This window comes from Schistocerca americana, chromosome 4, assembly GCF_021461395.2.
Source record: "Schistocerca americana isolate TAMUIC-IGC-003095 chromosome 4, iqSchAmer2.1, whole genome shotgun sequence".
In the NCBI taxonomy this organism is placed as follows: domain Eukaryota; kingdom Metazoa; phylum Arthropoda; class Insecta; order Orthoptera; family Acrididae; genus Schistocerca; species Schistocerca americana.
This window is the reverse complement of record NC_060122.1, coordinates 564,899,318-564,921,219: the sequence shown is the minus strand read 5'-3', so window position 1 is coordinate 564,921,219 and position 21,902 is coordinate 564,899,318. Positions and strand designations below refer to the sequence as shown.

General features: G+C 38.1%; 1 protein-coding gene across 1 annotated transcript in view; it reads right to left on the bottom strand.

The window, feature by feature from the left end:
* The window catches only part of LOC124614041 (integrin alpha-4-like), a 560,480-nt gene that overhangs the window by 37,543 nt on the left and 501,035 nt on the right, over positions 1 to 21,902 (bottom strand). The window contains exon 22 of the mRNA XM_047142871.1: positions 3,521 to 3,653. Coding sequence (XP_046998827.1) covers positions 3,521 to 3,653 — 133 coding nt within the window. The remainder of the gene's footprint in view (positions 1 to 3,520; positions 3,654 to 21,902) is intronic.

The following is a 21,902-nucleotide window of genomic DNA, read 5'->3' as shown; positions in this document are numbered from 1 at the left end:
CATCAGGGTCATTTTCTACTGCTGATATTACATTATGCTTTCATTTCCTTGTGACATTGTTCAGTAGGAGATGATAGATAGTTGTTATTTAGTGATCTCTTTTCACCTTAGACTACCTCTCACAAAGAGAAGTCCTTGGAAGGCAGCTACTACTATGTACAATTGGCAGGACAAACTGGATGTTGTGCAGCTAGCAAGCTCATTTCAAAGAGGGAGACAGCAGCCAGGACTGAGTGGATAACATTACAATTAATATCCAACATGTTTCTAATGCATCTTGTTCCAAGTTATGTAGCTCATTTCAGAGCAGAATATCCCAGAATGTAACTGCATTTTGTTCCACAATTATAATCAGAAATGTAGTTCTGTGACATTATAAAGGCCAATTTTTGCAAAGAACTCCACAAAATTTCATGTTTCCTGGTCAAAGACACAAAGGACAATAAAAGAGGGCAACATGAGGGCATTTGAAAGACTTTTTCACCTCAACAAATTATTCCATTAGCTCTCCAAAGATATGGGTATATGTAAAGCATGATTTCTGGTGTGTATGGTAAGTTATGAAAAACAACAGTATTGAAGCAGAGCCTCCTAACAACATTTGGAGACTCATCATCTAGACAGTATCACTTTCATCACTCTGCCAAAAATCAGTACCAGCTTTCTGCTATCAATAGGCATTAACAGTGACAATATCTGGAATAATTAAGAGGAGAAAAGCTGCCTTCTTCATATGGAAGCCATGTCCTGCACTGCCTTAGACTCAAGTAAAAGTACCATGTTATGATTGTCTGCTTCCATCCCTAATTCCCTAGTTGTTGATGAGATATTAAACTATCCTTCCTTCCTTGATGCTGTATAACACATAACTGAACCTTCAGAAGGTAAAATAAGTACAACTATCAAATTTTAATACGGTCTGATTGATATTTCACTTTGCTGTCTCCAGAAGGATGTAATTTTGTCTCTCTCCTGAAACCTACAAAAACTAGCATCTGCTGGCTGCCTACATATGCCTCAACAGAAACATTTCTCAATGTTTGTGTTTATTTGTGATTATCCAAAACACTACAGAATACACAATATGTGCAGTGATTCATTTCCTGTGTGAAAGTGGCCAAAATTCATCAGCACATCAGTAAAGACTATTGTAAAAATCCTACGAACCACGGAATACTAAGAAAGTCATTTAGAACTACTACAGTCATCTAAAGATGAGCATACTAAGCTTCACGTAGAAATAGGAAGTGGCCAACAATCTGTTGTCAACAAAGACTTGGTGCAGGAAGTTGCTACAAAAGCTGAAGAAAATATACTCATGACAGTTTTATCCGTATCTAATGAGTTTTTACCAGTTTCAGGAATTATTTTTATGAAATTCTTACAGGCTGATTAGACTACCTAAGTTTTACTCAGAATGTGTGTTGAAAATGCTGACTTAGCTGCACAAAACCAATCAAGTGGCTAATGCTTTCAATTTCCTTCAGCAGGGCCGTGATACAGATGATAGATTTCTAGGTGACAATAGGTAGGTTGCTCATGTTGTTCCAAAATCAAAATAACAATCCCCAAAATGCACAAAATGAATATCACCAAAATCAATGTGCTCTATGTTTCTGGATAGGCATGGGTGTTGCTTGTGGATTTTTTATGACTGAGTACTGCAAAATATTCTGATACATATTACAAAATCTTAATTTAATTGCACTGAGCAGTCTAAAACAAATAACAATGGCCTATCCACATATGACCAAGAAATAGAAGATCTCACTGCATCACATTACTTGGAACTACTTTATCACCTGCCGTATAGCTCTGATGTGGGATCAAACAATTACCACTTGATACTGCACCTAAACATTTATGCAGTAAGAGCCATGACAGCAAGGCCATTCCAGAGTAGATGTAAAATTAGATAGATTTTTTGTGAGAATGGAGTTCATGAGTTAGTTGTTCGTTATGACATGCTCCTTAATGCTAGCAATGCGACCACATTTCCCATAATGGGTACTACCAAGTGGGAAAACTTTATGCTCATCACAATTTTTTAAAATTTCATTCATTGCTTTTAATTTTTATTAATAATGTACTTTTTTAAATAGGTACTGATGTGTAAGTATGATTCACAACCTGAAAAACCTTTTAGTACAATCTTTGCAGTACCAACACTGTTTCAATAACGTGTTTTATCAAATGGGAGTTACTTTATGATCACCACAAAAAACTTAAAAAAATCTAAAAATTTCATTATTTGTCATGAACTTTAATTCACTACATACTTTTTAAATGTATATTGATGTGTAAGAATGGTCTTTCATCTTAAAATAAAAATGAGACATTTGTTGTAAATCAAACAATGTAAAATCCAGGATGCAATGTAACAACATACGAAAAGTTAAGTTCCTACTAACTGTGTAGCAGAGATGTTGAGTTGCAGCTAGGCACAACAAAAAGACTGTCACAAATTAGCTCTCAGCCAGTACAGCCTTCATCAAAAGTAGACGACACACACATACACACACTCATCCAAACGCAACTGACACACACATGACAGCAGTGCAGTTGCCAGAGACTGCAATCATGTGTGTGAGTTGTGTTTGCATGTATGTGTGTGTGTGTGTGTGTGTGTGTGTGTGTGTGTGTGTGTGTGTGTGTGTGTGTGTGTGTGGTTGGGTGGGTGTGTGGGTGTGTGTGAGAGAGAGATCTGTTTCTGACATAGGCGATACTGGCTGAAAGTTAAGTCGTGATAGTCTTTTTGTTGTGCCTATCTGTGACTCAGCATCTCAGCTACATGGTGAGTAGCAATATTTCATAATATTGTTAAATTTGTTGTCAAAAGTTGCACACATTACTACGACTTACATTTTTAGTTTATATGTAACTGAAAATCAATTATGGAACCTAGTAGAAGAAATTTTTTCTAAACTTTAAAGTATGAAGTGCATTACCAGAATAACTAAATTACAATATTCTCAAATGGTGAGCATAAAGTACTCCCTCTCCCCAGCTATTGTTAGGATTAATATTGGTAGAAATTATTCTGAAATGTAGATTAATGTTTTTGCTTTCACATAATAATCAAAATGTTTTAATAGTGTAATTTTTTCAATATAAACAAATTATACTTTAGAAGAGTGCCCCATATATTAACACAGTTTCAGCAATATTACTTCAAGAAATATTGCTAAATTCATAAGAAATACATATTATTTCTCTTCTTTTACATGCTACCAAGTATAAGGATTTTTAGGTGTCAAGACAAAACTTATTTTATTGAGTAGAATAATATGAAACTTCATCTGAAATCTAATATGATGTTCACAATTCTACATCCATCTGTTTCTCAAATGTTTAAATACATAGAAATATTAAAAATAAACTGTCACTCAAAAGTTTTGACTTGAAGGAGTTTTACATCTTTCACTTCAACAGAGTTTGTACTGTTGTACTGCAATGAGTGTTCCACTCATCATGTAATATTTGGCCTAAAATAATAATCAAATAGAAGATAAGAGCATACCTTCATCAGCACAATGATGATCAACAGCAACACAAAAATACCACAGATTGCAGAGACACCAATCACCCATTCCTCAACTTTTTTCTCTGATATCTCAAGGACAAAGGATATTGTTACCAATGCAGTGTCCATTCTAAAAAGAATAAAATAAAATGTCTTTAGTGTATTCACTCCTAAATATCTCTCCATTACACATTAGGATTTTACAAAAATTCTGTAAAGTTTTCAAGTAACAACAAAGGAATTCCTTAGAAAGTAATGAGTATGTATAATAAAAGAAAGTGTGGTGTGTCTGTGTGTGCCGCCAAAACTTCATAAGTAAATTTTGCAGTTCTATGGAGGTTTTATGGTGTGTTAACCCTCCACCACCCATTCATGAGGAAGATTTCTTTTTTGGAATTACAAGGGCTAATTACGAAGATATGGGTACCTCAAGAGATCATTTGTTCATGACAACACAATAAAGGTAAGGGTATTTTGTTGTGTGTGCTGCTATGAGTCTGTCACACACTGCTGCAGCCCGATGGGTGGTATATGGTAAAGCAGCTCTGCATTCCATCCATGAAGATGATTTGAGTTGGAATTACATGGATTGGATTTTAAGATATGAGTCTCAAATGAGGATGTCACACCAATGGACTTCTTATGGGAAGAGGGTGAAGCAGCTTGGAATCGAGTGCCAAAGTGGTGAAGACTGGCCAGAATGTTTGTTCTAAAATGTTGAAAAATGTTGTAGAATGTTCCAAAATGTTACAAAATCTTCCTGGAAATTCAGGAACGTTCTAGATCTCCAATTTAATATGGAATTAATGGTAGGTGCATGAGTGACACATTCTGTACATTTTTGTTAAATGCTTCCCATTATTCAGTAGATGAAATCAATGCATGTTTGAAGAAATCATTTCTTTGGCCTTGAGTGAGGAAGGTATATTGAAGAACAAATATGAGACTTCAACTTTCCAGTGATAAACAAGCGAAATATTTTGTTGAAAAACCCTTGCAAATTAGTGAAGGCATGCTCACTATAGAGTGTGCAAGTGGTTAGACTAAACTTAGAAATGATTTATGTAAAATAGTCAACAGCCCAAATGAATTAATAGACAAAGCTTTTCCAAAATTTGTACAAAATTAGTTAAGTTGGTTATATGAAAAAGCCATTTTAGGAGTAAGAAATGAAGTAGCTGATGATATTGTTTTAAAAATTCAAAGCAAGAAATTTTCATAAGCATTCATTAAACAACACAATTGAAGCAAAAACAATATCAGGTAAAGATAAAGGAAAAACAACATTTACTCTGAGGACTCCACTCATATCTAACAAATAATTCATTTCAATTCAAAAGAATGCAATTTCAAGTAAGATTAGCATTTAATATCACTAGAAGTAAGACAAACATTAAGATGCTGTGGTATTAATTTGAAAGAATCATGTTTTATATGTAGCTTGCACTAGGGTTATGAAACTCAAAGAATTTATGTATACACTCACCAGATAACATGAGGGCAATTTTGCAGTTCACAAGCAAGTATTAGTTAATGATTTATTGATGTTGTTGAGCTTTTATCAATATTTTTAAATAATAGTCATTGTTTTTTAATGTTCTAAAATATTCTTGAATGTTGTTGATTTTAGAATGTTCTAGAAATTTAAAGTAATTTATTACATATTATATTTAAAAACAAAGATGATGTGACTTACCATACGAAAGTGCTGGCAGGTCGATAGAAAAACAAACAAACACATACATACACACAAAATTCCAGCTTTCGCAACAAACTGTTGCCCCATCAGGAAAGAGGGAAGGAGAGGGAAAGACGAAAGGATGTGGGTTTTAAGGGAGAGGGTAAGGAGTCATTCCAAACCCGGGAGTGGAAAGACTTACCTTAGGGGGAAAAAAGGAAAGGTATACACTCGCACACATACACATATCCATCTGCACATACACAGAAACAAGCAGACATTTGTAAAGGCAAAGAGTTTGGGCCCAAACTCTTTGCCTTTACAAATGTCTGCTTGTGTCTGTGTATGTGCAGATGGATATGTGTGTGTGTGTGAGTGTACATCTGTCCCTTTTCCCCCTAAGGTAAGTCTTTCCACTCCCGCGACTGGAATGACTCCTTACCCTCTCCCTTAAAACCCACATCCTTTCGTCTTTCCCTCTCCTTCCCTCTTTCCTGATGAGGCAACAGTTTGTTGCGAGAGCTTGAATTTTGTGTGTATGTATGTGTTTGTTTGTTTTTCTATCGACCTGCCAGCACTTCCATATGGTAAGTCACGTCATCTTTGTTTTTAAATATATTTTTCCCGCGCGGAATGTTTCCCTACTTTATTCCATATTATGGTATTATTGAATACTTCAGTGGATTTAAGAGTCTGGAGAGTATTTTTGAGCATCAAGAGTACTTTTTATGTGGCATACTAACATTTCTACGATTTTTTGAATGTTCATTTTTTAGTAAAAACTCTGAAATGTTCACAGGAAACAAATGAAAATAAACCCATGTGAAGTGTGTCATTTTCAGCTAATCATATTAATACAATTAATCAACCCAAAAGATTATATTAACTTAGGGAACCACTCTGAAACTTAGATGGGGGGAGAGGGGATAGGGGGACATGAGACTACATCTATCATTTTTATGTCACACACTATATGTCACAGATTATGAAGCTGATTTTAATTTTTTTATGGAGTTAAATCTATTGGGAGAGAGTGTAATAACTCCCAGACCTCCGTAAGATGCACAACTGCATACATTACATGATATCCTTACTACTCACTTTCGAAAATAAGCACCATCTTTATTTTAGTTGACTTATTCCATAAGTTAAATACCATGTAACAACAATCTGAACTGGTGTGACTGTGAAGTTTCTTGCAGCATGCTGTTGCCGCAGTTTACTATTTGCATCCATTTGCAAACTATTGGCCAAAAAATATTTTTGACCAATGAAATGTGCAGCAAAAATCCAGTTCTCTTCAACTTTGTAAATAGGTGTTTTCCACTAAAAACATGTTTCAGGTGATAGAATGGAAATAACGAAAAAAGGCTGAAAATCTAGAGGTTTTTCACCCTCCCTCCATAAGTTATTAGAGAGTCCTTGAGGTCAAAAACAAATTCTTCTCTACAGAGTACCCATGAACAACATAACAAAAGATCATTAATTTCTGAATACATTCCAGGTAGAAAGTACCTGACCGCTGGACTATAGGCAATAATGAATACCCCAGCATTTATAGGCAATTATGGAGGATTTCATAAACCAACAGTTAGTTGATGGAATAATAAGGGAGAGCACTAGCCCGTGGGGGTGGGGATGGGGTTACCATAGTGGCTGTGCCCAAAATGTCATCACACAGTTCCAAGAAGTATAGATTCTACTGTGCTTATCACCATCTTAATAGTAAGATGGTAACAGATGCATAGCCCATACCCAACATCACTGAGACCTTGATAACTTGAGACAGTGCCAGTTGCAGTTGGTTCTAGAGGATCGAACAAAGAAAGCATTCTCAGCTCCATGAAGCCATAATTACCAGCCCTGAAGTACACCATTGGGGTTAAGAGATGTATCAGATAAGTTTCAGCAGTTGCTGGACAGGGTACTAAGGGGATTAAAACTTTAGCAACGTTAGGTGTACATCAGTGATCTAATTGTGTTTTTGACAGATATGGAGGAACATATGCAATGATTGAGAAAGTATTTTAAAAGTTTGTGGCCACATGTTTGACACTGAGCATGGAAAAGTGTCATTTTACCCAGGAGGAAGTGGGTTAATTGGGAAATATAATTAGCAAGAAAGGTGTAAAAACAAAAACAAGGCTGATACAAGCATTGCAGGGTTTTCTGGTTCCTAAGTTGTGTGTTTTTAGGGTTTCCAAATTAGAACAGAAAATGTGTGAAGTGGTTTGCAGATGTGGCATGACCACTCATGCAGCTATTGAGGAAGGGTATGAAGTATGGTTGGAGGGAGCAATGTCAAGCCACATTCAGGAGATTGAAGAAACCTTTGATATCAAGCCCAGTTTTGATATTTTCAGACTGTCACAAGGAGTTTGTGCTGTCATGTGATGCATCCACTCAGGTATTTGGGTGTATTTTGAGTCAGGTGATGAATGATGAAGAATATCCTATGGCTTACACTTTATGATAATTTAATATGGCAGAGAAGAACTATTCCACTGCAGAGAAGGAGACCCTCAGCTTGATATATGGAATTATGTATTTTTGGTGCTTTTTGTATTGGAAAATATTCAAGACAGTAATTGATCACACAGTTCTAAAATTATTATTAGCATTGAAAAACACTTCTAGCCAGCTTACAAGGTGAGTATTGAGACTCAGTGAGTTTGGTTGAGAAGTGATGTATAAGTCAGGAAAGATGCATGGAAACTCAAATGGATTGAGCAAGAAAGTAACAGTAGTGCATGATGGGACATGACCTTGCTGAGTGACAAGCAGCACACTGCTAGTGTCGATTGCAAGCTATACACAATGCAGCTGCAGTTCAGCATGTGTGATGGCCTGTTATGTAGGTCAACCAGGCTGGTGCCATGCTGGTATGCTTCATTCATCATAACAAGAAAACTAATGTAAGCAAACACAAATGCGATGATTGGTCAGCAGGCATAGAACACATACATGGTGTTGTTACACACTCAGAAGTAGATAAAATTTATGTAATAAATATATTATTACTGTGTGGCTTTAAATGAATCTTCAAGATATTCTAATGTATTAACAGCCATTGACATTTGTCTTAGTTATACTTTGGCTATGTAGTTTTTGTTTCAAAAATCCATTACATTCACAATCTCTCCAAACAAAAGTTGTCCTCTGATTGGTTCACTTATAATATGTACTGTGAATTTGGCTAATCCTGCTTCCTGCTTTTTAGTGAAACATGTGCATGAAACACTGTTAAAAACGAAGAGAAACTAGTTGTTCTTAATGTTTTTCATAAGATTATGGAGAAAATCAACTTTGAAGTTTTTTTGAGAAAGCATGGGTGTTAAATATAAGGCATTTGTGGGTAAGAAATGAGAGGCTTAATCAGTAGCATTGGAAACTGGTAACTGAAAATTCTGAAGTTCAAATCTCAGTGTGATTTTTCTTTCTTTCTTTTGTTTTATTCAGCCTGAATACCTACATCATTAAAGATGAAATTCATTGAATATATGCTAAATAACACATACTTAATCACTAATTTTGTGGAAAATGCATGTCGCCTTCTTTGTAATAGCACATTGCACACAGAATTCCAGTTTTCATTATAAATATGAATTCTTAATTATCAAAATAGTATAAAAGATTGTTTAAGTTAAGAAAACATTACATAATTAAATTTTTGGAAGAAAATGAAGAATCACAAACTCTGTATTTTGACTATGTCTGTGGTTTTATACCACAGATGTGGTTTCACATGAACCAGAAACATGGTAAACTATAATTTTTCACGGTGTCGCACACACTGTACAAATACCACCATTTTTACAGTTGCCATTGTACCAATGCAGTCTGAAGCCAATAAAACTGATCTCGATTAAAGTTACTGGATTTGTCATGAGAAATAACAAGACCCTTAAGCTGCCAGATTTACTGGAACTAAAGCATGTAGCTTTTTAGCTAGTCACTGCCAAATGCTAGTGAAATGCAGAGCAGCAAGTCATAAAGGAAGAGGAAAAACTGTGGTTTTTAGGTGGCTTCACAGATGGCAGATGACAGATCCACTATTAAAATGTATCACTTGGACTCAAGATATGAAAGTAGTTAAGAGATTATCAGGCAACTGAATACCTTCATTGACTTCAATATTTTATTATATACTGAAATCCCTGCAATACACTTTTATGTCACATAACTCATGCAGAAAAATTCTATCATGCTTGATTTTAATTACATTATTATATCAGCTAAGAATGAGAGCATGTTGCAGGTTGGCAATTATTGAACTATATGAAATAAAATTGTCTTAACCTCTGAACAGTTATGTTAGGATGTTCAAACTGCACAGTTAGCCATGGAACATGATGGGAATTAGTATGCACTTGAGCATGCACCTTGTTGTCACTCATTTTCATTTGGTTGTGTTCATCAGTAATCAAAATAGGTGCATTTGGGGGACTGAGAACTCACATTTCATTATCAAGAAATCCCTTCATTCTCAGGGGGTGACTATGTGGTGTGCAATGTCCAGTCATGGAATAATCGGTGTGATATTCCTTGATGGCATGATACTGTCAAATGTTATATGAAGGTTTTGGAAGATGGTGTCATCCCAATTATCTAATGTGACCCTGATTTTAACAAGAAGTGGTTCAGGCAAGACAGAGCTGAATGTCATTGAAAAGGAGAGTGTCTGATGTCCTGGAGGAGCACCTTGGGGACTGCAGTCTGGCTCTGGGGTATCCAAAGGGCATTGGCATGGGCCTCAATTGGATGCCATACTCTCTGGACCTGAACACCTGTGACTCCTTTTTGTAGGGCTATATTACAGACAAGGTGTACAGTAATAACCCCAAAACCATTTCTGAGCTGAAAACAACCATTCAGGAGGTCATAGACACCATCGATGTTCCGAGACTGCAGTGCTATTCGTCTGTGCCACATCATTTCCAATAATGGCAGCTATATCAAACACATGACAACATAAATCTGAACATCTGTAGTGATGTTTTCATGTTCAACAAGTGTGTTTATGTCATAGTTTGTAACTAATTTACGTTTTATTTTATATAGTTCACTATATGTTTTCTGTCTGGTCACCCAAAAAACATATTGCCAGAGTTTTGCCACATCTTATTTAATTCTGCTTAAAAATTAAATGAAATTTGAAGCTATATTGTTTCTCTGCTTGTCTCTTTTTATGTCTTAACTGCAACTGTTCTCATCTTTACAGGTTAGGTGGACCACTTGGCTGGCCAGTGCTGTCAAAGTTAAATGCACTGGTATTATCACTGACTCAATGTGTACACAGCATAAAACATATCCTTTTTCCATAATTGACTGTATTTGGGGCAACTTGGCTTCTGCTAAACATGAAATTAAATCCAATCAAGTTCCAGCATATGTGGAAGAATACATAGAATAATGTTTGCTTCAGGTTTACTCTTACAATGAACACAGTCTAGTAACTGCTAAGGTCAATGGGGAAGTACTGAAGGATGCACATGATTACATGCTATCAAGATATGGTAATTTTAGGGTGATGAACTTGAGGGTAGTGGGAAAACACCGTTGAAAGGGAAGGGTGAAAAACGTAGGCCAATATGTGGGGAGTTGTGTACAGTGTGCATAACAAGTGGACATAAACCATAGGCAAATACCATTGCAGAAGTTAACACAAGCAACAAAATCATTTCAAATGACAGGGGTGGATGTTTTGAGTCAGTTTAACCAGACTTCAGCAGGAACCATTTTGTTTTAACAATCAAAGACCACTTCTCACTTGATGTGGAAATGGTAACCATCCTGAAACAACAAATTGCCTGGAGATGCAAACATCGGTCAACAATTGGTTGCTCAAGTTTGCTGTTCCAGAAACCATGAAGGACTAAGGGACAAATTTCATGTCAGACTTGATGAAACAATGTGTCATTTGTTACCAGTTTCAAAATTAAGAACTATTCTAGTGGTAGAACAGTCCAGATGCACTGTACTACTGATTTGATGTTGAGCTACTATGCGAAATCTCATCACAATGACTACGATACATATCTTTCATTCATTGTGGCAACTTACAACTCAAAAGATCACAAAAGTACAAGATATGCATGTATGAGGTGATGTAGGGGAGGAAGATGCCATCACTATTTGATATGGTTAGAGCAAAGGTCAGCGTGGACAGAGAGTCAGTTCGTTATTTTGTCTTAATGTTAAGAGATGTATGAAAATGTGTTCAGAAAGCAAATACCAAAGCCCTGAAGTAGCAAGAGGCAGCAGAGAAATATATAGAGAGATTGCCACATTATAAGGTAGAGTAGTGGGTAATGTTGTCAGGTCCATATAACCCAAAGGGTAAGACAAGAGTTTTTGTTACAGGGTACCAGGGACCATATTAGGTGAAACAGACTAAGTCACTAGTCAACTTCAAGCTCCAGTTACCAACAAGAATGATGACAGTGCATGTTAGATGCCTATGCCCATTCTGAGGTGCTCCAGATTCGTCTCCACAGGTATCATGACCAATGTGTGAGAAGAAAGTGAGAAGAAATAAGTGGAAGCGTGAGCACAAGTGTATAATGCAACCGATGTGGGAGGTACCTTATGTATTGAGGGTGAGAGAGTGAGGTGGAGTGTGGGGTGTTTTTTTATATGTATGAGGTAGTGCAATCGGGGAATTATGTGAGTTTAGGGGAATATGTGTAAGTATTACAAGGTGATATTTTGTTGCAGGATTTTATAGGGAGTAATCTTTTTGTATCATAGTATTGTAATATTTATGTTAAGGACTTATTATCGTTTTTTTCTGTAATAAATGTGACTCATGACAGTAGATCTTGCCAGAGAAAGGTGGTGGATGGTGGGAGTGAGTCATTGTAGTCCTTATTCTCAGGCTGTTGTACACTGGGGATAAAGGTGAAGGGGATTGTAGTTGTGACAGTGCTTCACCTCTTTGCCAAGGGCAGAGTGAGGTCACTGCAGAATCATTTGCTGAGTGAAGTACCATTTAACATTCAAGAAGATGTGGTGATCATTAGCCATTGATGGGTGTTGAGACCAGTCTTTAACACATCAGAGATGAGGAATGAGGTGAGAAGATAGTAGAGTGTGTTTGCTAGACTATGATAGGAAGCAAAGGGCAGAGATTTATTGAGAGGAGTTTTGGGAGAATAGGATGCACTATATAAGTCAAATGTGATATGACATTCATTTGATGTCATTTGGAGAGAGAAGTTTGATCATGAGTTGTACTTAAAGGGAGCACACACGGCGACCAGTGAGGCCAGCTCAGCCAGGTAGTGGGTGAGACCAGGAAGGAAGATGGTGGTGAGCAAGTGATCAGTGACAGATCCATTCCATATGGAGCTGTCAGTTTCAAACAGCTGGCACTTACACGATGTTACAAGAGTTTGCCTCATTTCAGCACATGGCTTTAAGACAATGCTTTATCCACTTTTGGATTGATTACACACAAATCCATATTAGTACAACAAAATATGATACAGCAAATGAAAGAGGAGTTTGAGATTAATCAGCTGAGATACTGATATGATTTATGTAAATTTTATATCAAAAGATATTAAATAAACAAATCTGCAATACGTACAATTTACTGAATAATTTATGACTTTGAACCAGTGCAGGTACATAATAGAGTGAGTGCTCATTTTAAAGGTCTTGTTGAAACACAACAACTGACATACTTGTCTGAATTGTAGCATTAATATTTCACTGATAAATCATGAAATCCATTAATTTGTTACTAATAATTAATTTAAAAAGTAATACAAGACAGACACATAAACAGTGAGGCAGTGTATGGTAGCAGGTGTCATTATACACATTTCCACATGACTGGTTTGTGATATTTGTAGTTTTAATGATATGTTGTCTTTGTTTGTTAATAATTTTCCTCACATTTGTTAGCCTTTGTGTATACATAAATTATGATCAGCACATCAGAAAGAGCACTTCAAATTTAGGGAAAATGGTGCATTATAAAGTACAGTAGTGTTATTTAGTAGCATAAATGGACAAAAACTATTTTGCATCTTGCAAAGCTAACTGAAAAGCATTAAATCATTCATTCTGGGCAAACTATTGCTGCTACAAATTTGTGTGAAACATGTTTTTTGATGAGAATTTTAGCACACATATAATGGTGCAGACAGAATTAATATTGCTCCTTTATGTGGAAAGTTATGCAAATAAGTGGTGGTCAATGGAAAGCAGTTACTTGACATAGCTTCTACATCTACATCTACGTTTATACTCCGCAAGCCACCCAACGGTGTGTGGCGGAGGGCACTTTATGTGCCACTGTCATTACCTCCCTTTTCTGTTCCAGTCGCGTATGGTTCGCAGGAAGAACGATTGTCTGAAAGCCTCTGTGCGCGCTCGAATCTCTCTAATTTTACATTCGTGATCTCCTCGGAAAGTATAAGTAGGGGGAAGCAATATATTCGATACCTCATCCAGAAACACACCCTCTCAAAACCTGGTGAGCAGGCTACACCGCGATGCAGAGCGCCTCTTCTGCAGAGTCTGTCACTTGAGGTTGCTAAACATCTCCGTAATGCTATCACTGTTACCAAATAACCCTGTGACAAAATGCACCGCTCTTCTTTGGATCTTCTCTATCTCCTCCGTCAACCCGATCTGGTACGGAACCCACACTGATGAGCAATACTCAAGTATAGATCGAATGAGTGTTTTGTAAGCCACCTACTTTGTTGATGGATTACATTTTCAAAGGACTCTCCCAATGAATCTCAACCTGGTACCCGCCATACCAACAATTAATTTTATATGATCATTCCACTTCAAATCGTTCCGCACACATACTCCCAGATATTTTACAGACATAACTGCTACCAGTGTTTGTTCCGCCATCATATAATCATACAATAAAGGATCCTTCTTTCTATGTATTCGCAATACATTACATTTGTCTATGTTAAGGGTCAGTTGCCACTCCCTGCACCAAGTGCCTATCCGCTGCAGATCTTCCTGCATTTCGCTACAATTTTCTAATGCTGCAACTTCTCTGTATACTACAGCATCATCCGCAAAAAGCCGCATGGAACTTCCGACACTATCTACTAGGTCATTTATATATATTGTGAAAAGCAATGGTCCCATAACACTCCCCTGTGGCATGCCAGAGGTTACTTTAACGTCTGTAGACGTCACTCCATTGATAACAACATGCTGTGTTCTGTTTGCTAAAAACTCTTCAATCCAGCCACACAGCTGGTCTGATATTCCATAGGCTCTTACTTTGTTTATCAGGCGACAGTGCGGAACTGTATCGAATGCCTTCCAGCAGTCAAGGAAAATAGCATCTACCTGGGAGCCTGTATCTAATATTTTCTTGGTCTCATGAACAACTAAAGCGAGTTGGGTCTCACACGATCACTGTTTCCGGAATCCATGTTGATTCTTACAGAGTAGATTCTGGGTTTCCAAAAACGACATGATACGCGAGGAAAAAACATGTTCTAAAATTCTACAACAGATCGACATCAGAGATATAGGTCTATAGTTTTGCACGTCTGCTCGATGACCCTTCTTGAAGACTGGGCCTACCTGTGCTCTTTTCCAATCATTTGGAACCTTCCTTTCCTCTAGAGACTTGCGGTACACGGCTGTTAGGTTGGGGGCAAGTTCTTTCACGTAGTTTGTAGAATCAAATTGATATCCCGTCAAGTCCAGTGGACTTTCCTCTGTTGAGTGATTCTAGTTGCTTTTCTATTCCTTGGACACTTATTTCAATGTCAGCCATTTTTTCGTTTGTGTGAGGATTTAGAGAAGGAAATGCAGTGCAGTCTTCATCTGCGAAACAGCTTGGGGGATTTCAGATCAAAGGTATTTAACCAGAGCTGACACAAAGCTCCTAGACAAAGTTCTACACAGCTTTGTTGACACCAGACCTGTGTTGCTCAGCATGACAGTTTGGTAACAGTTTTTGCAGTTCCAGAAGTGTTAAATGTAGCCAAATTTCATGTTTATGTGCAAATGGAAGACAGAATTTTCCACAAAGAATGTGGAATTAGGATATTTTCAGTGTGTAATACAGTGAGGACTTGGGCTTTTCACGTCTTGTGTCTTTTGGTGATTGTTTTTGTAAGCAAATGGGACTTTGCTCCAAAATTGTACCTGTGGGACTCTATTTCCATTTGAGCACTACCACACTTAGCTGTTGAAGCATAAATGGACGAAAACTATTTTGCACCTTGCAAAGATAACTGAAAAACATTAAAACATTCATTCTGGACAAACTATTGCAGCTACAAATTTGTGTGAAATATGTGGGACTCTGTTTATTTTTGAACACTCTGAACTGTGTTTTGGGATACCAACAGAATTTAGCTTCTGATATGGTCAGGTCAGACTCTAATTACTTTCACCATATTTAGGTGATTGATTTTGAAACAGTGTCCTTGGACTTTAACTGTGTTTAAAGAAGTTGGGACTTTGAATTTTTTGTGGTGTCCAACACTTAGGAATTCATGCTTGTGTCGCAGAGGCTTGAGGCCATTGGCATTAAGGCAGTGTTTTAGTGAACTGATCAATTTGCTAAATATTAATCAATGTTCTTTTGCATTCAACAGCTTTCATTAAAATTTATAGGGTGTTCAGTATTGCTATTGGGGGCTCGAGCAATAATTAAAAAAGCACATAACTAATAATAATAATAATAATAATAATAATAATAATAATAATTTTATTGTCATTCGGCCATTACAGCAATAGACAACGTCATATACATACTAAAATACAATTAATAGTTTGGAAGATACCGTGCTTGGGGGTGACATTAGGGATTTGAACAGGGCAGTAAGGCAGTGATGAAGTGGCATACCACACAGCTGTCAATTTTGGTATGGGAGGTATTGAACAATATGCACATATTACAAAAATTGACAGATTAAATGACAGGAGTTTGCCAAGGCAAAAATGATGCCATGTATCAGGATCTGGGAGTTATGGTGCCATGAGTGGATGTATTGGTTGCAATGGTTCCTATCACAGTGCTGTTGCAGTCATTAGTAGCCCACATTTGGTATGCATGGGTGGTAATGATAAGCTTACAGGAAGCCCTTCACCATACAGTGCACTGCTAACACCAGAGCAGTACTTGATATGGTTGCAGAAGACACAAGAGGAGATGCCACCTGAGCTGGGACTCATCATAGAGCCTAGTCAGCAGAATTTGCTCCTGTACTGTCAGTAGGATTGGTAGAGGTTAGACGATGCATTATTGTATGCACTGATTCAGTTCCTGGTAGTGGATAGTAACATGCTGTTTTAGTCTTTCACCATTCAACCTTGCCAGTTGAGGCCTTGAAAACATTCATGTGAATGAGAAAAGTTGAAGTTTTACTAATATCAGAAGAGAGAGGACAGGCATGCCTAATTACAGAGGAACTCCAGCACTTTAAGAGGGAAGAATTAAGTGGGTCCAATTGAGGTAACTCAGACTTAAGCAGACATGTGCAAATTCACTTGTTCTTGGACAAACATATGGCTGGGGTTGTCTGTGGGACATTATAAAACTGAACTCTACTTCCAAAAAGCAGGGCTATAATGTATCTACTCCACATATGACACCAGAGAGGTGGTAGCAAAATGCTACAAGCAGGGTAGACTCGCAAGGGCAGTAATTGGAACTGAGTGGAAGTCAGATATTAGTTATTGGAGCAATGTGTGACATAAGGGGACCAACATTCTATCTACCAGCCACAGCTACAGTGATTACCAGGTTAAATATAATGCAATCACAGTTGTACTGGCCATTGACATAACTGGGCCAATATTCCATCTACTAGCCACAGTCACTGTTATTACGAGGTTAAATGTAATGCAGTCACACATATACTGGTCCAACAAACCACTGGAGGTACTTGCAGTGCAGAATGTAGCCTCCCTCAATAAAACATTGAAACCAGAACTGATCTCCTTGCTCAACTAGCTTCAGTCAATGCAAGAAGGGTGTATTTCAGCAGAAAAGATGGTACAGAATTAGCAGTAATGCACGACCATGATCTTAAGTCATGACACCTGGTGCCATAGTAATTGACACTCTGTTCTCTGTTCTGTGGAGCCTTTGTCTACCTTTGGCAGAAGCTTGATGAGGACCCTCCCCCCTCCCCCCACCTCACCAGCACAGACCACACACCCTGATAGTGTGGATCACAAATCATGCTTAAGGTAGTAATAAATATGAAGAGTGAAATAGACTATACGTGTGACACTATGAAGTGTGTTAGTAAGCAATGTATTTCCTAACATTTAAGAAATATAAGGCTATTGAGCAGACCTTGAGGGCCTTGAAAGTGTGATGATGTGTTAAGTAGTATATGAAGATTTGTCAGGATGAAATGGCTAACGGGATGCTAGGAGTTACATGTTGTGTTATACATTCTCACTAGAACTAATGGGAAAGTAAGTAGTGTGACAAAGATGTAATATTGTAATTTTAGTTAAGAACCCAGTGAACTAAATATTGCAGGAAAAACTGACAGCCTCTGAACATTGTCGTTCCAGCAAGCTAGAAATTGCAGAGAGTAAATTCTTTTGTAAATATTGTACTTCATTGCCCATTTACACTGAGTTTTGCTGCAGACCAGTACAGAGTAGTGACCTGGCAGTTGGGACTTCCAAAGGAAGAGAGTATTTTAGCACTGCCACTAGTTTTGGGCATTCTATGGAGGCATAGCAGTGCAGTATTCTGAAAGACATAGGCAGCCAGGAAGCTCAGGATATCTGCATGCCAGTTACCATAATGGGGCTGTTAATACATAGTGAGACAAATCAGGTCCACCACTGTAAGCCTGGCAGTGCAATAGAAAGAGTGTGATCTTACAGAAAGGACCAAGCAGTTTCTCCACAGTGAGCCATGGAAATGTTGATAGGGACAGGACCAGGAGTGGCACTTTTGTACAACAAATGAGCTACTATCTCATATAAATAGCTGTGAGGTTTTAGCAGAGATATTCACAGCCCTGCAGGCCAACTACCACATGGGGGCTTCACCATTCACTGATGCACTATGTGTCAGCAAGCAGCCACAATGAGCTTTGCCAGCTGCTACCATGGTACCATCTACTAGTGCCAGATCCTCATTCCAGAATTTGGTGCTCCTCCACTAGTGGGACACACCAGTCCGGCTCCAGCACAGTTCACCTTCTGCCCATTGGTCAGCAGGTTGTGAAAGGGTGGTACAGCCACTTCCCATCTACTCTGATTTGGGCACCGTGACACCTGGTGTCACTACTTGCAGAGATGGAACTTCCCACCAGAAGGCTGACGTCCTCTGCAAGAGCTCCTGTCATCTTATGCTGCCACTGATGCCAACTGCACACAATGTGAAGTGCCTAACTGCGACACATGCTGAAAGCAGGCTGCCAGTGTCATTACTCAGGAGAACTTACAATAGTACTTGGCGGATGCCCACCAGCCTACACCATGCAACACATGCCTACAACTCCACATGTAGTGAAGGACATGGTTGCCAAACCATGGCATCTGAGTGTATATGCATGGGTTTTACACTGAAGGGCCGAAGAAACTGGTACACCTGCCTAATATCGTGTAGGGCCTCAGTGAGCACACAGAAGTGTGGACTTGACTAATATCTGGAGTAGTGCTGGAGGGAAATGACACAGGGCTGTATATAAATCCTAAGAGTACAAGAGGGTGGAGGTCTCTTCTGAACAGCACATTGCAAGGATTACCAGATATGTTCAATAATGTTCATGTCTGGGGAGTCTCGTGGCCAGCAGAAGTTTTTAAACTCAGAAGAGTTTTCCTGGAGCCACTCTGTAGCAATTGTGAATGTGTGGCACGTTGCATTGTCCTGCTGGAATTTCCCAAGTCTGTTGGAATGAATAATGGACATAATGGATGCAGGTGATCAGACAGGATTTTTACGTACATTTCACCTGTCAGAGTTGTATATAGATGTATCAGGCATTCCATATCACTCCAATTGCATACACTCCACACCACTACAGAGCCTCCACCAGCTTGAATGGTCCCCTGATGACATTCAAGGCTCATGGATTCATGAGATTGTCTCCATTCATGTACATGTCCATCCACTCAATACAATTAGAAATGTCCAACCAAGCAACATGTTTACAGTCATCAACAGTCTGATGTCATTGTTGACAGGTCCAGGCAAGGTGTAAAGCTTTGTGTTGTGCAGTCATCAAGGGCAGACGAGTGGGCCTTCGGCTCCAAAAGCCCACATCGATAGTCCTTCGTTGAATGGTTTGCAAGCTGACACTTGTTGATGACCCAGCACTGAAATCTGCAGCAATTTGTGGAAGGGTTGCATTTCAACCACTTGGAATGTGTTCTATAGTCATTGATGGTCCTGCTCTTACAAGACCCTTTTCCAAACACAGCAATGTCAGAGATTTGATGTTTTACCTGATTCCTAATATTCACAGTACACTCATGAAATGGTCTTACAGGAAAATCCCCACTTCATTTTTACCTTGGAGCTGCTGTGTCCTATTGTTCATGCACCAAAACTATAGCACCATGTTCAAACTTACTTAAATCTTGATAACCTGCCATTGTAGCAGCAATAACTGATTTAACAACTGCATCAGACACTTGTTGTCTTATATAGGCATTGCCGACCACAGCACTGTATTCTGCCTGTTTACATATCTCTGTATTTGAATACACACACCTATACCAGTTTCTTTGGCACTTTAGTGTAACAAAGTGACTGACTGGTTAACATTGTTTTAATGAGCTACCACTGGCTTGCATCCTCACCACAACAGTCCACCACCTGATGCTGTGCAGAAGGAAACCATTGCCCCCAGGTTAACTTGAATACACTCAATGTAAGATTGGTAGAAAGATAAATCTGCACTGCCTGAACAAAGTTTCGGAAGAGACACACACATATAATTAAGGAAAAATTCAGTTGTCTCTTCAGGGGCTGTTTACTGGGAAGATATAGTGAAGGAGACAACTAAAATACATATATATCGAATATTATTAAATATGATGTGATTTTTAATCTCACCACTACCTGACAGTCTTTATTGGAAGCAAAGAAATTGGAGTGATTACTGTGATCCTCATATGCGATTAATGGTAAGTAGGTATGAAGTGTCACTCACATGTTTGAAACACTCACTACTGGTCACGCCTGTACATAGACATGACCTATGATGAAATGGCAAATATCAGAAGATTAGAGGAGATAAACAAGCTTCCTGAAACTTTACAGGCCTCCCACAGATTAATGGAATCAGTAACATGAGAATTTTGTTTTATATACTAGACTGAGCTTCTTAATTGACTTCTCTTTGTGTTTATTCCATGTTAGTTTGCTATTATTCTGGATATATTGAATTTTACAGATTGTTACATTTAGTGCATGATCATTGTCTATTTCTTCTACCAGTAAGCTATCTTTGGTTGCTTGCAACTGCATAATTATTGAAGTTTTTGTGGGACAGTTCGAAACTATTTTCTATTTGTATGCTTGATGTACTAGCAACCACCTATGATATGTCAAATACAGTTCATTGTTAGCCCTTTGAAATCATTTCAAGGTCATTCATGTGGGCTATGATTGGAGAGAACCTAGGACATAACTAGGCATGGGAAAACAGGGCAGGGTAATGTCTCTGTCACACCAAGGACTGAAGGGCTCCTGGTGTCCAGAAGAATGGAAGAAAAAGAAAAGCAACATTAAAATTGAAATACAAAGTAGAACACAGAAAATAGAACACGCATTAAAGCACATCAACAAATGTTCATAGGATGTTAAATTAAAATTGAAATACAAAGTAGAACATACAAAATAGAACATGCATTAAAGCATGTCAACAAATGTTCGTAGGTTGTTTATGGACAACAGCTATAAATATGAGGCAAATGTCCATTCAACCTTCACCAATAGCATACAGACAACTATTAGATATACAATGGGGTTTGAATTCTACTAGTACATCACTGCAGGAGATAACAAGTACTCTGCTTCATGGAATGAAAAGAGAAAACTCTGACCAACAGAGCGTCTTTGGTGACTTGTCCTGCTGGAATTGCCCAAGTCTGTTGGAATGAATAATGGACATAATGGATGCAGGTGATCAGACAGGATTTTTACGTACATTTCATCTGTCAGAGTTGTATATAGATGTATCAGGCATTCCATATCACTCCAATTGCATACACTCCACACCACTACAGAGCCTCCACCAGCTTGAACGGTCCCCTGATGACATTCAAGGCTCATGGATTCAGTAGGTGTGGAAGACTTGAAACAGAAGCTGTTTCATTCATGTACAGCTAGCTTTGGCCCATAGGCAACACGTTTCTACTGTGGTGTTGTGCTCTCTATGTGGAAATTTTCTTCAGTAGTGAGCTTTTGATATTTGCTGTGAATGACTTTAAGAATTAGCAAGTTTGTATCTAAGTTATTTTGGGTAATGGTTGAGGGCCATAAAGTGAGCAGTATATGTTGAAGGTGTGCATTCGCTTTCTAAGATGTTAGGGTACTTAAAAAGTTGGTTTTAAAATCCCTGCATGCCTGACTTAACAAGCAGATCAACAGGAGGTGCAGAATTAGTGCATGAGTGGCACTGAATAAGTAAAACAGTTTTGGTTGAAAAATTCAGAATTTTTGGTGGGATATCATCAAATATTCCAGCTTCTGCCTCTGAGCTCCAAGAAGTTCTG